Raw genomic sequence first — 18,054 nt, 5'->3', positions numbered from 1 at the left:
TGGCTCAGCTTCAGCTCCCTCCCAATGGCTTCCCTCCTATCTGTATCCTTTTCTTTAACAATATTGGAGTCAATCTTAGATGAGTCCCATTGTGGTCATGGTCCTGTTGCTTACTATCTTCTTGTAAAAAACAAAAATAAGATAAAAGAAGAAATGAGGTTTGAACTAAATAATTTCCAGAGTTCATGTTCTCTAAAATTTTAAGGGATGGGATTTTCCTGGTGGTTCAGGGGTTAGGTCTTAGTGCTTTCACTGCTGTGGTCCCATGTTCAATTCCTGGTCAGGGAACTAATATCCCACCAGCTTCACGGTGCAGCCAAAAATAAAATAAAAAATAAAATTCTAAGGGAGACCAAAGTAATTCTCAAGCTGTATCAGGTAGCGTTTTGTTGCTCTTTTGACTGGGTTGATGAGCACAAGTGTCTATATACCTTTATTTTTTTCAGTTAGGAAGTCCAGCGTAAACTAGATTGTCATCAACATTCTTGATATAAAGGAATTTGATTTTGGTTAATCTTTTATCAGATAATATGTCAGTTTTACATATGACTATACAGCACTATCAACCAGAATTTCCATCTAGAAGTCATTTTCATGCATCTGTTCCCTGACCTATTTACAGTTAAGTGCAGCTGTGGGGTGATGTAGGATTCAGAAACACTGCCATTTTTGAAATAAACCAGATGTTTTCCGTTTCAAAGAAAAAGATCACACCTAGTGAAGTATTTGTTTACAAGCTTCACAATAATACCAGAGAAAAGTTTCAAGGGACATGGATCACAGAAATCAGCTGAACACCACACTTTTCCAATTTCCTGCTAAGTTACAAAAGAAACACACCAAAGCAGACTCCGTGCTGGCTGTGAGGATTTGTAGATTAAGGTTGCAGTGACCAACGGATTACAACGAGAGTTACTGTCTGAAGAGAGACTGCCACTTTATTTGGTTTCTGCCCATTTTCCCAAAACACGTCCTGGGATACACATCCGAAGGAGTGGTTTTTAAAACATGTCTTAAAATGAGTGTTTATGGAAACTTCGGGGATACTTTGGGAGTAGATTTCCTCCAAACAAAACCAAAACCAACCCATTTTAAAAACCGAAAGTGAAAATAGGTATGACTTGTTAGTGACTAATCATTGGAGAACCGGGTTTGGCTTTCGACCAGTGACTAGACTGAAACAAAAGCACCGTTTGGTGGTTTTCTCCTTTTATTCTTTCTTTTTTTAAAAAGGAAGCAAACTGTTGATCCGCGGGCCACCCATTTGAAAAAGGCTGAAGGCGCTTCCGGACGAGGGGGCTCCAGCCAGGCCCCGAGGGTTCCAGCGACTACCCGCGCCGCCAGCGAGGTTTCCGGGAACCTGGGCGCGGCGCTCTGCCGGCCGAGGCGCGTGAGTGGGCGACCCCTTCCCGCGCTGCCATTCCTGCTCCTAGCGGGCCCGGCTGCAGAGGCCGTGAGTGGCGACACGGCGGGGGGGTTGACACTCCGGGGGGGTTGAGGGTTGGTGGGAACGCCTGGCGGAGAGTGGGGTGTCGTTGGCTCTGCGACCCCATTCCCTGCGCCGCCCTCCTGCGCTGCCTGCTGCCGAGGTCGTGGGGACCACCTCGCCGCCGAGGCGGCGCGCCTGCCCCCTGCCCACGGGGCTTTCTGCCTGCAGCCCCGGCCTCTGACCCCGTCTCCTTTGCTTTGCTTCATTTAGGAAATTGAAACTTAAAATGGTTCGTGCTTCCCCACTGTTTCTGTAGTGTCTCTGGAGAAAGTTCTTAGGAAAACAGATTCCTTAGGGAGATTTAGTCTCCTGGCAGGCGCAGGGTTTGGCAGTCGTGCCTGATTTTTCAGAACATACAGGGATTTTATTTAAAGAGACATCCAAAGCAGAATGTGGTGTTTCCCTATCTATGCGACACGCATAAGTTAAAAAACAACAGGAAGCAATCATGTCTGTGCATCTCCACCTCCTTTCCCCCTTCCTTTGCCTTATTTCCTTTGTTTTTGCTGCCAGGCATGCGTATGGGAAGATTTGCCTTAGGGAAATAGGTGGTGAACAGGTGGAGGTGATTTGTACTGGTTTTTTCATTTGCTGCCATAAAAATTACCATGGACTCAGTAACACCTTAAAAGCTACAAATTTATCTTAAAATTATGTATGAGAGATTTCCCTGGCCGTCCAGTGGTTAGACTTTGTGTTTCCTTGCAGAAGTCGTGGGTTTGATCCCTGGTCGAGGAACTAAGGTCCTACATGCCCTGCAACCTGGCCAGATTACCACACACACACACACAAAATTCAGTGTAAGTCTGGGTGGCCGTCACTAGGTTAAAATCAAGGTGTTAGCTGCTCTGCCTGCCTTTCTGGAGGTTAATGATGTGAACCTGTTTTCTCTTTTCTGCTTCTATAGATTGCTCATCTCCTTTGGCTCAGGAGTGGTTCCCTATCTCCATCCTCAAAACCAACAGCATTGCATCTCTCTGACTATTCTTCCCTTGTCACATTTCACTCTGATTCTGCCCTTCTGCCTTCCTCTTTCACTTTGAAGAAGGACCCTGATGATTACATTGTTCCCCACCAATAATCCCGGAAGAGCTTTATATTTTAAAGTCAGCTGTAAATTAGCAACCTTAATTCAGTCTATAACCTTAGTTTTCCTTTGCAGCATAACCCAACATTTTCACAGATTATGGGGGTTAGGATGTGGACCTCTTTAAAAGGGCCATTATTTTGCCTACCTGTTGAGTGCATAAAAGGAAAGCTATTACTATACATGCCATTCATCAAGGAGGGAAAGTATCCAGATACTAGATATGCTGTAGCAAGTTCTGGGAATATTATGTAGTAGACCATTTATATGAGTTAAATGTATTATTGAGAGCTTTTATTACAAGCATTTAAGAATAGACTTAAAAAAGCAGTTAAAGAATGTTGCAGTTTCTGCTTTCTGGAAATGTGATGAGAACATTTCATAGAACACTGCATGCCCCAGGTGTCTGGGGCTGAGCAAATACCTGAATCAAGATACCAGGCAGTCCTATAAACATTAAGTGTTTTTAGTATGTGAACTCGTGCTCTGAATGGATACAGGGAAGAGGGAATGTAGGCCCTGGCCTCAAGGTCATGACCATCTTGTCATGGAAAATGACAAAAGTTGCCTAGTGGGCTGCCGTCTATGGGGTCGCACAGAGTCAGACAAGACTGAAGTGACCTAGCAGCAGCAGCAGCAGACAAATAAAGCTCCCCAAAAGAGGTAATGGGGAAGAAGTAACATCATTTGGGGGAATCAGAAAAGACTTCAAGAACTTGGGGGAGGAATTTGGGATGGACATTGAAGAACAGTAGGATTTCATTAAGTGGAAATTAAGGTTGGCAGGGGAGGGAGGATGTGACCTTGAGGAACATGAGGGAGAAGAGAAACCCTTAGGCTGTTCAGTGTGGTTAAGGAACTTGGTCCAGGAGATGTCTAAATAAAACTCAGTTCAGTTCAGTTCAGTCACTCAGTAGGGTCTGACTCTTTGCAACCCCATGAATCGCAGCATGCCAGGCCTCCCTGTCCGTCACCAATTCCCGGAGTTCACGCAAAGTCATGTCCATCAAGTTGGTGATGCCATCCAGTCATCTCATCCTCTGTCGTCCCCTTCTCCTCCTGCCCCCAATCCCTTCCAGCATCAGAGTCTTTTCCAACGAGTCAACCCTTCGCATGAGGTAGCCAACTAAGACTAGTTGGGGTTAAATTATGTAAGATCTGGGATGAAAAGCGTTGTAAAGACTGCAGTTGTTGATGCAATAAGAACTACTAATATGTATCTTAAAAAATTTTTTTGAACCCTTTCAAACTTATAGAAAAGTTACAAGTAACAACTTCTCTTTTTCCTGAGTTATTTGAGTGTAGGTATCATGACCCATTAACCTGGAAGTCTTGAGTATTTATTTCCTGTAAAAAAAAAAAAGGTGTTCTTTACATAACTGCAATACAGTGATCAAGATCAGAAAATTAATATAGGTACATTAATGCCATCTAATCCTTTGATCTAATTTGAATTTTGCCTGTTGTCCCTATTATATAGTGTATAACAAACAGAGCTAAGAATTATGCATGGTGTTTAGTTACGATGTATCTTTAGCCTCCTGTCTGGGACAGTTTCTCAGTTTTTACTTGCCTTTCATGTGCTTAACACTTTTGAATAGAACAGGCCAGTGTGCCTCCTGTTTCTTCATTCTTAGATTCAGCTTATGCATCTTTGGCAGGAATATCACAGAAGTCTTGCTGTGTTCTTGGTGGGCCTATCATATGTCAGATACTTTTGATGTATCTCATTATTTACTTTGACTACTTCTTTATGGTGGCGTCTGCCTGGCTTCTTCACTAAAATTTACTCTTTTCCACTTTGAAATTAATAAGTGGTTTTTTTGGGAAGTACTTCTTTTGTTTGTTTGTTTTTGTTTTGCTTTAAGAAGCTTTCTTCATAGTGATCCCCGAACTGGAAACAACCAAATACCCACCACCAGGAGAATGGATAAACCAAGTGTGAACTATCCATGTAAGGAATACTACACAGCAATAAAAAGGCATAAGCTATGAATACATGCAATAACGTGAACAAATCTCCAAAACATGTTGAGTTTAAAACTCTACTACTACTACTAAGTTGCTTCAGTCGTGTCTGACTCTGTGAGACCCCATAGATGGCAGCCCACCAGGCTCCCTGTCCCTGGGATTCTCCAGGCAAGAACACTGGAGTGGGTTGCCATTTCCTTCTCCAGTGCATGAAAGTGAAAAGTCAAAGTGAAGTCGCTCAGTCGTCTCTGACTCTTAGCGACCCCATGGACTGCAGCCCACCAGGCTCCTCCATCCATGGGATTTTCCAGGCAAGAGTACTGGAGTGGGGTGCCATTGCCTTCTCCACTAAAACTCTAGCACATATAAAAGGATACATGCTAAATTATTCTACTTATGTGAAGTTCAAGAACAGGTTGCTCAGTGTAAGGAAACTTTAACACAATTTAAAAATATCATTTCTTGAGTACAAACTATGTCCCTAGCATTCTTTTGGTACTGTTCCAGTATCGTTCTGGATAAAGTAGGGCATACTTTTGAGAACAAAGCAAAAATCACTGCCCTTGTGGTGCTTATATTCTTGAAAATCAGCTTGATATGTTCAATGCAAAAGGGCAAGCTGATAGTTACCCCTACTGAAGTTGTTGGTCTCCTTCAGGGCTGGTGAGTGCCAGAACTGGTGAGTACTCAAAACACCTACGTGGTTGAGATTGCCCAGGAATTTGGTTAGCAGTACTTGTATTTTAAGCTACTTAAATGGTCCTTTTTTCACAAAAATATCGATTTGTCTATCTGTTTTAGTACTAAGTGGATTTAATTATTACTGTCATTTATCTCTATGCTTAATCAATTCCCAAAGTTTCCCAGTAAGAACCCCCTCAAGCTAGACTCTGTTCTTGTGACATATTCTCATCATTCTTTGAGCACTTCTTGGTTTCTGGCATCATAAGACGCTTGTCTTATACTTTTCCTGTCCCAGTTCTGGAAACAGCCATTTCTCTGAATAGCCTTGGTTCCTAGTAGCTGAGAATGGTATTAGAAACCAAATTCTGGATGCTAAATGTGCTCATTGCTATTGTCTTTCTTTCCCGGCCCCTTTAGCAGACAGAACTGGGAAATATCACACATATGCACACTTATACCTATATTTAAATTTCTGTACTTTCCTATCAATCCATCAGAAATCATGAGATTATACTGATATCTCCAGTTCCATTTCGTAGCATTAATTCTATTTTTTTTCCCTTTCCATATTTACAATCACCTTCTCTGACAATGAAGAACCTGGCTCCAATTGTCCTCCACATATTTACTTACTTGATAAATCATGTTTATGTACCTTTAGCCACTGGGAGCTCCATGTTTGCAGCTTTTGACCACTTTCCTCCAAATCACCTTCCATACCACCCTCTACCTCTGGTAAGCACACACACACAAAATATTTCCAAACCATATATCTGATGCATGTATATGTACAGTGCTTAGTCATGTCAGACTCTTTACCACCCTTTTTTTTTAAAATTTATTTATTTTAAATTTATTTTTTATTTTACTTTACAATTCTGTATTGGTTTTGCCATACATTGACATGATTTTACCACCCTTTTGACTGTAGCCCTCCAGGCTCCTCCGTGCATGGGATTTCCAGGCAGGAAAATCCAGTCCGTTGGAGTGGGCTGCCATTTCCTTCTCCAAGGGATCTCAATCAGGGATCAAAAGGGTGTCTCCTGTGTCTCCTGCATTGCAGATGGATTCTTTACCTGCTGAGCCACAGGCAAAGCTGCAGTATATCTGATAAGGGGTTAATATCCAAAATATATAAAGAACTCATGAAACTCAATACTAAAATATCTAATAACTCAATTAAAAACTGGGCAAAAGGACTTAAGACATTTCTCCAAAGAAGATATATGAAAGATGGATAGGAACATGAAAAGATGCGCACCATTACTAACCACTGTTGCTGCTGCTGCTAAGTTGCCTCAGTCATGTCTGACTCTGTGTGACCCCATAGACGGCAGCCCACCAGGCTCCCCCGTCCCTGGGATTCTCCAGGCAAGAACACTGGAGTGGGTTGCCATTTCCTTCTCCAATGCATGAAAGTGAAAAGGGAAAGTGAAGTCGCTCAGTTGTGTCCGACTCTTCGAAACCCCATGGACTGCAGCCCACCAGGCTTCTCCGTCCATGGGATTTTCCAGGCAAGAGTACTGGAGTGGGGTGCCATTGCCTTCTCCTACTAATCACTAGTGCAATGTAAATTGAAATCCCAGTGAGATAACATCTTACATCTATTGGAATGGCCATCATCAAAAAGACAAGAGTTAACAAATGCTGAGAGGATGTGGAGAAAAGGGAACCCTTGTGCACTCTTGATGTGAATGTAAATTGGTGCATTCACTATGGAAAATAGTTATGGAGAATCCTCAAAAAATTGAAAGTAGAATTACCATATGACCCATTTTTTGGACACTGCTTGGGTTCACACTGAGTAAACTAAGCCATAATTAATTTTTTGCTAATCTTCTATTGTATTTTTAAAGAGGAATACCTGTCTTTTCTGTTTGTTCTGTAGGAATAGTGAGAATTTAGTCAGTTGAAATCTTGGAAGATTGTGTTACTAGACACATTATTAATATGCTTCTAAAACGGTAAAAATAGTGGTGATATTCCTTGTGTCATATTTGATCTGGGACTTCTCCATTTCGGTAAATTCATATGCAGGCAAGAGTTCTTACTCTTTTGATGCCAGTTTGATAAAGCCTATGAGCTTTTCTCAAAAAGTTTTTTAAGTAGTCTAACAAAATACAGAGAATTATAAAGGAAACCAAATATATTGAAATATGATTATCAGTGTTATTTAAAAAGCAAATTTTAATTTAGTAATGTATACCAGTATACTGATACCTTCCCAGGTGGCGCTAGTGGTAAAGAACCTGCCTGCCAGTGCAGGAGACCCAAGAGGCTGGGGTTCGATCCTTAGGTCAAGAAGATCTCCTGGAAAAGGGCATGGCAACCCACTCCAGCATTCTTGCCTGGAGAATCCCATGGACAGAGGAGCCTGTTGGGCTAAAGTCCATGGGGTCGCAGAATCGGACACTGAGCGACTAACACTTTACTTCACTTTCCACTTTACCAGTATACTACAGTTTATTATAAGACTGTATTATTATGGTCAAGAGTTTAATAGCTGTTATAATTTTGAAGCAGGGTTAAGCACAAGCAATGTTTCAGGCTATCTGGGAGAGTTAAAATAGTTTGTGAAACTATATTGCGTCCTGATGACGTTTTAAAATTTAATTAATTAATTAATTTTTGGCTGTACTGGGTCTCCATTGCTGTGAGGGCATTTCTCTAGGTGTGAGGGAGGGCTGATCTCTAGTTGTTCTGCTTGGGCTTCTCATTGTGCTGGATTCTCTTGTTGCAGAGCATGGGCTCTAGGGACCAAGGGCTTCAGTAACGGAGGCACACGCCCTGGTGACTTTTGTCTCAGGTGCTACAAGTGCCACGTGACTTGTTGCCTATATTCATATTTGAAGAGAATGCCATTTCAATCAGAGATTTTTAGAAATAAATATGAATTTTGTTTCTCACGTTCTAGTGTATGAACTCGGGAAGTTTGTGAGGTTTGTGAAAACCTCTGTTATCATAGAGGAAAGGTGTTTGGAGATATTTTCACTCCATTACATTCTTGGAGTATAATAAGGAGAATTAAATATTTAAATTAAAGCCTTTGGAAAAAGTCTAGAGGACTGAAATAATAAGTCTTTTAAAATGGAGTGTCATATCATGATTGAGATGAGAACTACAAAGGAATGTTAATACCTATTATGTGCTATTATGGTATTGAAATGCAAAGGATTTTTAGAACTTTTTAGATATTTATGGATGTGAAACTTATTTGAAATACAGAATTTGTTTGAATATAGTTCACATGAGAATAAAGACTTTGGTGGTAGGGGAAAAGATATAGCAAAGAAGAGATGTTTTATCCATAAAAGGGTAAAAGATATTTTTTCTTTTTGACTTTGTGTGTATGTACCATTTTTGAAGTATTTATTTATTTTAATTGGAGGCTAATTACTTTACAATATTGTGGTGGTTTTTGCCATACACTGACATGAATCAGCCATGAGTATACATGTGTTCCCCATCCTGAACCCCCGCCCACCTCCCTCCCCATCTCTTCCCTCTGGGTCATCCCAGTGCACCAGCCCTGAGCACCCTGCCTCATGCATCAAATCTGGACTGGCTATTTATTTCACATATGATAATATATATGTTTCAATGCTATTCTCTCAAATCATCCCACCCTCGCCCTCTCCCACAGAGTCCAAAAGTCTGTTCTTTACATCTGTGTCTCTTTTGCTGTCTCACATGTAGGGTCATTGTTACCATCTTTCTAAATTCCATATATATGCGTTAATGTACTGTGTTGACGTTTTTCTTTCTGACTTACTTCACTCTGTATAATAGGCTCCAGTTTCATCCCCCTCATTAGAACTGATTAAAATGCATGCTTTTTAATAGCTGAGTAATATTCCACCGTGTATATGTACCACAGCTTTCTTATCCATTCGTCTGCCGAGGGACATCCAAGTCCTGGCTTTTGTAAACAGTGCTGTGATGAACACTGGGGTACATGTGTCTCTTTCAGTTCTGGTTTCCTCTGTGTGTATGCCCAGCAGTGGGATTGCTGGGTCATATGGCAGTTCTCTTTCCAGTTTTTAACGGCATCTCCACACTGTTCTCCATAGTGGCCGTAGTTTGTGAAGTATTTATTTTTTATAATAAATAGGGAGTCATGGCAGCTGATGAAGATAACAAAGAACAAGTTCTTAAGGAATGTGAGCAAGCTGAAGAAGTTATGAAAGATAAACAAAACCAGGTAAAAAGGAAAAATTACTGAGTACTATTAAAAATTGACATATCTATTGATTTTGCAGTGAGGCATGTTTCATATGTCTTTGTCCAACATTAACTTGAATTTGGGAGAATATTAGGGTTTTCAGTTTTTTTTTTTTTTTTTTTACTTCTAATATTCAAGACTGACAAGAAGAATCACATTTCTATTCTTTCTCTTACACAACTGACATTAACTGCTTTTTTACTTCCTCTCATTTCTTCGACTTGCACCTAGAAGTTAAGAGCTTTGTTAACAATTATATGATCAGATCCAAGATGGAATGGAGGCTATACTTTAAACTACCTGAGTTATACTGTGGAAAAAAAATCTGTAATTGCCCCAGACTAACATATGTCCACAATTATGGTGCAATTTAAAATTCATGTTTGGAGTCACAAATAGCTAGGAATGAGTTGGTAGAGCACTGAGCTAAGATTCAGAAGACGTGGGTCTCAATCCTTGCTCTACTATAAACATTTCTGTGACTTTGGTAAGCGTGAAAGGTGGTTTCCTTGTTTATATGATAGAGATAATAATCCTTGGCAGTGCTAGGAAAATCGACAGATAATGATGTATCAGTTCGGTTCAGATGAGTCGCTCAGTCATGTCCGACTCTTTGCAACCCCATGAATTGCAGCACGCCAGGCCTCCCTGTCCATCACCAGCTCCCAGAGTTCCCTCAGACTCATGTCCATCAAGTGGATGATGCCATCTAGCCATCTCATCCTCTGTCGTCCCCTTCTTCTCCTGCCCCCAGTCCCTCCCAGCATCAGAGTCTTTTCCAGTGAGTCAACTCTTCGCATGAGGTGGCCAAAGTATTGGAGTTTCAGCTTTAGCATCAGTCCTTCCAAAGAACACCCAGGACTCATGTCTTTTAGAATGGACTGGTTGGATCTCCTTGCAGTCCAAGGGACTCTCAAGAGTCTTCTCCAACACCACAGTTCAAAAGCATCAATTCTTTGGTGCTCAGCCTTCTTCACACTCCAACTCTCACAGCCATACATGACCACTGGAAAAACCATAGCCTTGACTAGACGGACCTTTGTTGGCAAAGTAATGTCTCTGCTTCTGAATGTGCTATCTAGATTGGTCATAACTTTCCTTCCAAGGAGTAAGTGTCTTTTAATTTCATGGCTGCAATCACCATCTGCAGTGATTTTGGAGCCCCCCAAAATAAAGTCTGACACTGTTTCCACTGTTTCCCCATCTATTTGCCATGAAGTGATGGGACCAGATGCCGTGATCTTCGTTTTCTGAATGTTGAGCTTTAAGCCAGCTTTTTCGCTCTCCTCTTTCACTTTCATCCGGAGGCTCTTTAGCTCCTCTTCACTTTCTGATGTATAACATTGTGCAAGTGTTTATTCATGTGATCATATTTATTCTGAGACTATCTAATGTCTTTCTTTGCCTTGTTCAGAGAGAGAAATTTTTCTTCTTTAACTCATTTGGAAAAATGAGGTTGGGGCTCTTTAAATTTGGACTGTTATTTTATTTTATTTTTTAGAATTCAATTAGTGAAATTATAAAGGAAAATATTCAGTTAAAGGAGGAGATCAAAAAACTTGAAGCTGAGTTACAAGAGACCACCAGGACCTCTCAGGTACCCCTTTAATTATTTTTGTATCTCATTTTTAACAGATGCTATTTTTTTTTTCAGAAAAAGAAATTTAATGATACAGAAGTCATTTCTAAGACATTATGATCATTCATGTCACCACTGTTTTCCAAACTGAAAACAACTCAACTCTCCCTCCATAGTAGAATGAATTCATAAATTGGGGTGTATTCACATAATGGAATACTGCACAGCAATGAAAATGAACAGGCAATAACTATATACAATAATATGGATGAATTTCATAGACACAGTGTTGAGCCAATAAAGGAAAAAGAGGGTATACCATATACTTTGACTTAAGTAGAGCACAAAAGCACAGTGTTAGAAGTTAGTATGGTGCTTACTGTTAGAGGCAGGTAGAAACTGGAAGGGAACCCCAGAGAGCTTCTGAGTTCTTGGTCTTGTTCTGATGATTGACCTGGGTGCTGGTCACAGGTGCATGATCCCTCCATAAAATTTCATCTTGCTATATATTTATGCTGGGATTCCCGGGTGGCTCAGATGGTAAAGAGTCTGTTCGCAATGCGGGAGACCTGAGTTCAGTCCCTGGGTCCACAAGATCCTCTGGAGAAGGAAATGGCAACCTACTCCAGTATTCTTGCCTGGAGAATCCCACGGACGGAGGAGTCTGGCGGGCTACAGCCCATAGGGTCTCGAAGAGTCACACACGACTGAGCGACTTCATATATTCACTCACTCACTCACACATTTATGCTAATGCATGTTTTAATATTCATTATACATTAATACAACACACACAGCCTCCCAGTGATGGTCATTATCAATCACTTTTGGATCAAATTCTTGGTCTTCTCGCTAAGTTTTTTCATTGCTCTCCTCATCCAAGTAATAATTTAAGTGCGTTTCACAGTTTAAAAAAAAATTGGAAGAGTATCTTCACCATTTACATTCTTTCTTAATTTTTCCTTTGTTTGAATTAGACAGCTCTCACTCCTTTTTTCTTCATCAAAACCCAGATTGTTAAAACACTTACTTTAAAGCATTATCACTTTTTATTTCTGAAGTTGGGGGTAGAATGTTAAATATAAAAAGTGAGGTTTCTTGTGTTTGTGAGGTTTAGAGAAGTCTCTGTTAAGATCCTGCATAATTTTTAGACCGGAGCTAGAATCACTGAATTCTACAACCCAAATGGGCCTTGGGAACCCAGCCAGCTCAGTTGATCCGCTTCACAGAGGACTGAAAAACTGGGGTCTAGGGACCATGAGTGCATTGCTCCCTGCCATGGTGCACTCAGGACTAGAAGCAGGCATTCTCACTCTCACTGGGGAAAGCTCTTGACACTTTTGGGTATACTGGATGTTTCTCTGTTATTGGGAAACACTGCCTTTTCACACTGCAGATTGTTTTGAAATCAGACTTATGGTAATCAGAAATTCTACCAAAGTGACATGTCAAATTGTAGAATAAATGTCAGATTAGACCAAATGACTCATTGGCTGTTTCTAATCTCTTCATGATAACACTTTTTCTTGCAACATGTAAAAGAACCATGAGAAATAGAAATGAAAACACCTGACTCATTTGTGCATTTATGTGTGACTGTACTGTCTGTTCGGGGCTTCCCTGGCAGCTCAGTAGTAAAGAATCTGCCTACCAACACAGGAGACACGGATTTGGTCCCTGGATCAGGAAGAGCCTCTGAAGAAGGAAATGGCAACCTTCTCCAGTTTTCTTGCTTGGGAAATCCCATGGACAGAGGAGTCTGGCAGGCTATAGTCCAAGGAGTTACAAAAAGAGTCAGACATGACTTAGAGACTAAACAACAAAGACCTGTTCATCCTAGTGATTTTCAGCACCGAAGTATAACCACTTAACTTTATCCTCCAGATTTTTTTTTTTTTTTTTTAACAAATCTTGCTAGTGGTGTCCCTTCACAGTTTTATAAACCTAAGTTGTGGGAATGGTTAAAAGTTGATGGACAGGTGTTGAGGAAGGGAGAATTTAAATTTGATAAATTTTAAGTCACTGAACTGAATTTAGGAGTTTCTCTTTGGATGACATTACCTGAGTTTGCTGTCAAAATAGCTGCAGTATGCACCCACGTCTATTTCATACCTCTTTGCAATGAGACCAAAGATACTGTGCAATGATTCCTTTGTGAAACAGCCTATTTATTATTGGCATAGTTGTTTAGAAGATACTTTTCTGTAGGAATGATGTAGGCTTAAGAACCAAACAACACACAATATTGACCAGTTTAAACATTGATTGATTAGAAAAAGTGAGAGACTATATACTTACAATTTCATCTGTGAAATAATATTAAAGGATCAGCATTTGACTAGATTACTGAGTACTTTTCTGGGAAGAAGCAATTACTAGTGATATTAAATAAGACCACACTCAGCGTTCTGTGGGGTTCTGAAGTCAGTGGAGAATGAATTATTGGATGATGAGATCACATTATCATTGGAAGGACTTAACTTACTTCTTGTGTTGATTTTAATCAAACCTTTCTGTTTGGATTAGATTAATGAGGATATTCCTGAAGCAAAGATAAAGTTCACATCTGTGGAGAATCCTGAGAGTGACAGCGAGTTTTCAAATATCTCCTATTCATGTCAAGTGAGCTCAAAAGTCCCTTATGAGCTGCAAAAAGGACAAGCACTTATTACCTTTGAAAAAGAAGAAGGTATGACTAATGTTCAAAAACTTGACCATGTTACCTTTAGAAAGCACTGGGACTTCCAAAGAGTTTTTGTAGATATTTGGCTGTTGCTGTAGAATTTTTATATCATTTCGTCTCATCCTCATAGGGGTGCCCTGAGGTCGATATGATTATTCCTGTTTTACAGACCAGAAAACAAGACTCTGAGATGTTGAGTGATTTGAACATGATCACTAGCACAGAATGTGAGTGCTCTAGAAATCAAACCCGTGTTGTGATGCCCAATACCAGCATTTTTATACTACTCCTGCTACCTGCAAATGATAATACTAGTAATAATGTTTCAAAGTAGCAAAGCAGAGAGTTCTGACAGACACGATCTCATTTTATACTCACATGACTCTGTAAAAGTAATAAGAGAGAGATACTATTTACATCATTAAGAAACCAGATTCTCAGATGTTTAAGTGATTTACCTAAGTGCACAAGGCATGAGAATGAAAAGAGCTCTGGAGTCAAAGATTTGGAGTGGGACCTGATGTTTGCCATGGTGTGGAACCCTCTTGAGAACTGGGGACATCTTAATGACAATCTGGCTTTAAATGTCAGCTTTGTCCCTTCTTTTTTTAAACAAACCAAAACAGCACTTTATTTATGTATTGACTGCGTTGGGTCTTGGTTGCATCACTTGGGATCTTTGTTGTGGTGCGTAGGCTTAGTCGCCCCACAGCAGGTGGCATTTTAGTTCCTCAGCAGGGTGTCCAACCCATGTCCCCTGCCATTGGAAGGCAGATTCTTAACCACTGGCCCACCAGAGAAGTCCCAGTATTTTTATGTATTTGTTTGACTGCACCAGGTCTGAGTTGTGGCATATGGGATCTAGTTTCCTGACCGGAACCAACCCTGGGCTCCCTGCATTGGGAACAAAGAGCTGTAGCCACTGTTCCGCCAGGGAAGTCCCCAGCTTTGCCTCTTTACAGAAGTATAGTTTGGGATGGGTTCTTTATAAATCTCAAGTTTTTATGGCAGGCCTTGTGACAATGCCTACCTCATGGGGTTGCTTTGAATATTAAATGAGAAGTGTTGAAAAAATACTTAGCACAGTATCTGATACATAATAAACACTTAATAAATGTTAGTTGTCATTATTGCTCCATGCTAGAAAATTTTCAGCTAAGGAAACAAAAGCTTGCTTGCATAAGGTCCATACAGGTGACAAACAGCCGAGCTGAGAGCCAAACCCCGAGTACCCTTGTACTCTCTACTGGACCATTATTCCTCTGAGTAGGCCACCATCTGGGCCTCTGTTCTCAGATTTGTCAAGTGATGAGTGGGATCAGACATTCACAAGCCCTTCCAGTGCTTAGGTACTGAGAGTCTGTGATTATAACTCATGTCTCCTGATGCCCGGTTAGTTACTATAGCCTGAAAATAAATAGAAAGGCATTCTGGCAGGTCACTATATGCACACACTTTTTGTCCACCCTGGCTCCACCCCTGTAGCTGCGGATGGAGGGTGAGGTCAAGAGCCCTGTTGGCCATTGGCAGTGGTCACTGGGATATAACGGAAAGATGGAAGTGAGGCTTTGGGAAGTTGGGATCCCTCATAGAAATCACCTGGGGATGCTGAGAATAAGATTCTCTTCAGAGATAGCTGTGTCACTGCTTCCACCCTTGGCATGACTCTGACGTCCTGCTCCTCTGGGACTACTTTGGGTTCCTACACAAATCAATGGGAGTTGGCTTTTGACAGTCAGAGTCACAAGGGTTGAAATACAAGTAGTGCCTCTCAACTGCGTCAGATCACCAGATGTTGGAGGTTTGAGGGGCGAGGGAGAGGTGGGGATTGGGAGGGAAAGTCATCATCTAAGTATTACTTATAGTTGGCCTCCTCTGTTATTGTTGCCTGTTGTCATTAACAACAACAAAAACGCTATAATTCAAGTTATAGAGTCATATCATGGTACGAGGCATCTGAATTCCCACATGACAACACCCTGTTTTCCAGCCCTGTTTCTCTCTTTCTCTGGCTGTGGTGTGCTATCTGGTTGTCATAAACACATGTGAGGTTTACAAGCCCAGGGTTGGGCATCTTTTGTCTTCATGACGTATTAGAATAAACAGCTCCAATATCAACAAGTAAAGTGTTATAAACTCTCATGTCACACAGTTTAAAAAAACACACACCCACATTCATTTTAAACTGACATATAGTTGCTGTTGGATTGCTAATGATTTTTGGCAAAATTATATTACAGAGCCTCTCCTATTTGCACGGATAAATTAGATTTGATAGTTTTGTGGTCAATATACCAAGGCTATTGACTTTTTAATGAATGATCTCAAGAGCATTTTAGTAAAAGTAGAATTCTTTGTTAAATATGACCCACCTTCCAAAAAAAAATGAAGACTCACTCTTTGATATTTAAGTCTATGTGGTCTTTAATATGTAATCTTTGGGAAAGACAGAGATAAGAACAAATATTTATTTCTATGGTGCTTGTAACATATTAAGAAGAAGTGAGAAATGATGAAAAGATTAATTGTCAGAATGACACTGACCTACAAAAGTCTTCCCAGCTTACTCAACCTGGAAGAAATTTCTGGCTGTGCTTTAATGTACTGAGGGAATTCGCTGATAATTCTGTCAACGGTGGAAAGGAGGGGTGTGGCCCGTACTGAATTTCTAAAGGATCATCAGGCTTATCTCTTAAACTTCAGAATTTCTACATTGTAAGTTTATGCTGATGTATTTTGGCATTAATATATCCTCGTATGGTGGCAACACCATTATCATTTAGAAATCCTAAGAAAAATGTAAAAATAAGATCCCTGAAAATTAAAGAAAATTTGGAGACGTCCCTGGTGGTCCTGTGGTTAAGAACCTGCCTGCCAATGCAGGGGGTGCAGCTTTGATCCCTAGTCTGGAAACGAAGATCCCCACATGCCATGGGGCAACTAAGCCGGCACACCACAGCCGCCGAGCCCACTCTCTAGAGCCAGGGTGCCACAGCTAGAGAGGAAGCCCCACTCGCCGCAACTCAGCATCACCAAAAATAAACACCACCAAAAAAAACACTTTTTTAAAATTAAAAAAATTAAAGGATAGTTAAACTACCCAGAATTATTTTTTTGTTAAGCCAAACATGTAAAAATGTATTGAAATACTGGAAATTAATACTGGCCGAATTATTTTTCAGTTGCCCAAAATGTGATCAAAATGGCACACCATCATGTGCAGGTGCAGAATGAAAATGTGATGCTCATGGCCAACCCAGTTCCATTAAATTCAGGAGTCAAATTCCAGGTAACATGGTGATCAAGCTTTTTAGAATGCTATTAAGCACGGACACTTCTCACCCATATGCCTGAACATGAAACAATTTCCCAGGTTCACGTAGGAGTGTCGAAAATGAAAATCAGCGTTACTGACATTCCTGATGAACTGCCAGAAAGTCAGATGAGAGACAAGCTAGAACTGAGTTTCTCTAAGTCTCGCAACGGAGGCGGAGAAGTGGAGTGCGTGGAGTATGACAAGCAGACCCGGAGCGCCCTCATCACCTTTGTGGAAAGTGGAGGTATTCCGGCACTGAGAGAGTTAAACAGTGCTCTGGCATTTAAATTATGCTCTGCCAGGTCTGAAAATATTTTTTCTACTTCTTTTCTTTGGAATTTATTAGGCAGCATAATAACAGGGATTTTTTAACCTTATAAAATGGTAGTGGCCTGAAAATGATTTTCCGGAATACTGTTAAGAATGAGGTTAGAAATAACAAATCCCTCCGTGTTAGTGCCTTCCTATCGCCTGCCAGGCATGGAGCTGGGTGCTTTATACATATGTCTCCTCTGATCCATAGCACAGCTCTGAATGTCGGTGTTACAGTCATTTTAATGATGAGGCAGCTAAGACATGTGCAAGATAAGTAGTTCACCCAAGATCACACAGTGGGTGTGTGGCAGAGAAGTTTTGCGACTCCGTGGACTATAGCCTGCCAGGCTTCTCTGTCCATGGAATTCTCCAGGCCAGAATACTGGGGTGGTTAGCCTTTCCCTTCTCCAGGGGATCTTCCCCACCCAGGGACTAAACCCCGGTCTCCTGCACTGCAGGCAGATTCTTCACCAGCTGAGCCGCTAGGGAAGCTTGTTTTATATATGTGTGTGTGTGTGTGTTTATATATATAGATATATATATATATATGTAAGATTTCCCCAGCTGAGCCACTAGGGAAGCTTGTTTTATATGTATGTGTACATATATATATATATGTAAGACTTCCCCAGCTGAGCCACTAGGGAAGCTTATTTTATATGTATGTGCATATATATATATATATATATATATATATATATATGTAAG

General features: G+C 40.7%; 1 protein-coding gene across 6 annotated transcripts in view; it reads left to right on the top strand.

Annotated features, from left to right (window-relative positions):
- The first annotated feature begins 1,107 nt into the window (after window positions 1-1,107).
- The window catches only part of NMI (N-myc and STAT interactor), a 20,934-nt gene continuing 3,987 nt past the window's right edge, over window positions 1,108-18,054 (top strand). The window contains exons 1-7 of one of the 6 annotated variants that reach the window (XM_040229019.1): window positions 1,154-1,453; window positions 5,893-5,966; window positions 9,343-9,432; window positions 10,955-11,050; window positions 13,559-13,721; window positions 16,898-17,004; window positions 17,089-17,275. In XM_040229019.1, coding sequence (XP_040084953.1) covers window positions 5,907-5,966; window positions 9,343-9,432; window positions 10,955-11,050; window positions 13,559-13,721; window positions 16,898-17,004; window positions 17,089-17,275 — 703 coding nt within the window. In that variant the 5' untranslated portion in view covers window positions 1,154-1,453; window positions 5,893-5,906. Of the gene's footprint in view, window positions 1,454-5,573; window positions 5,967-9,342; window positions 9,433-10,954; window positions 11,051-13,558; window positions 13,722-16,897; window positions 17,005-17,088; window positions 17,276-18,054 lie in introns of those variants that run through there. The other 5 variants (XM_040229020.1, XM_040229021.1, XM_040229022.1 and 2 more) reach the window with 5 other exon arrangements.

Source organism: Oryx dammah, unplaced genomic scaffold, assembly GCF_014754425.2.
Source record: "Oryx dammah isolate SB20612 unplaced genomic scaffold, SCBI_Odam_1.1 HiC_scaffold_27, whole genome shotgun sequence".
In the NCBI taxonomy this organism is placed as follows: Eukaryota; Metazoa; Chordata; class Mammalia; order Artiodactyla; family Bovidae; genus Oryx; species Oryx dammah.
The sequence above is the reverse complement of the archived record's forward strand: the minus strand, read 5'-3'. Positions and strand labels throughout refer to the sequence as shown.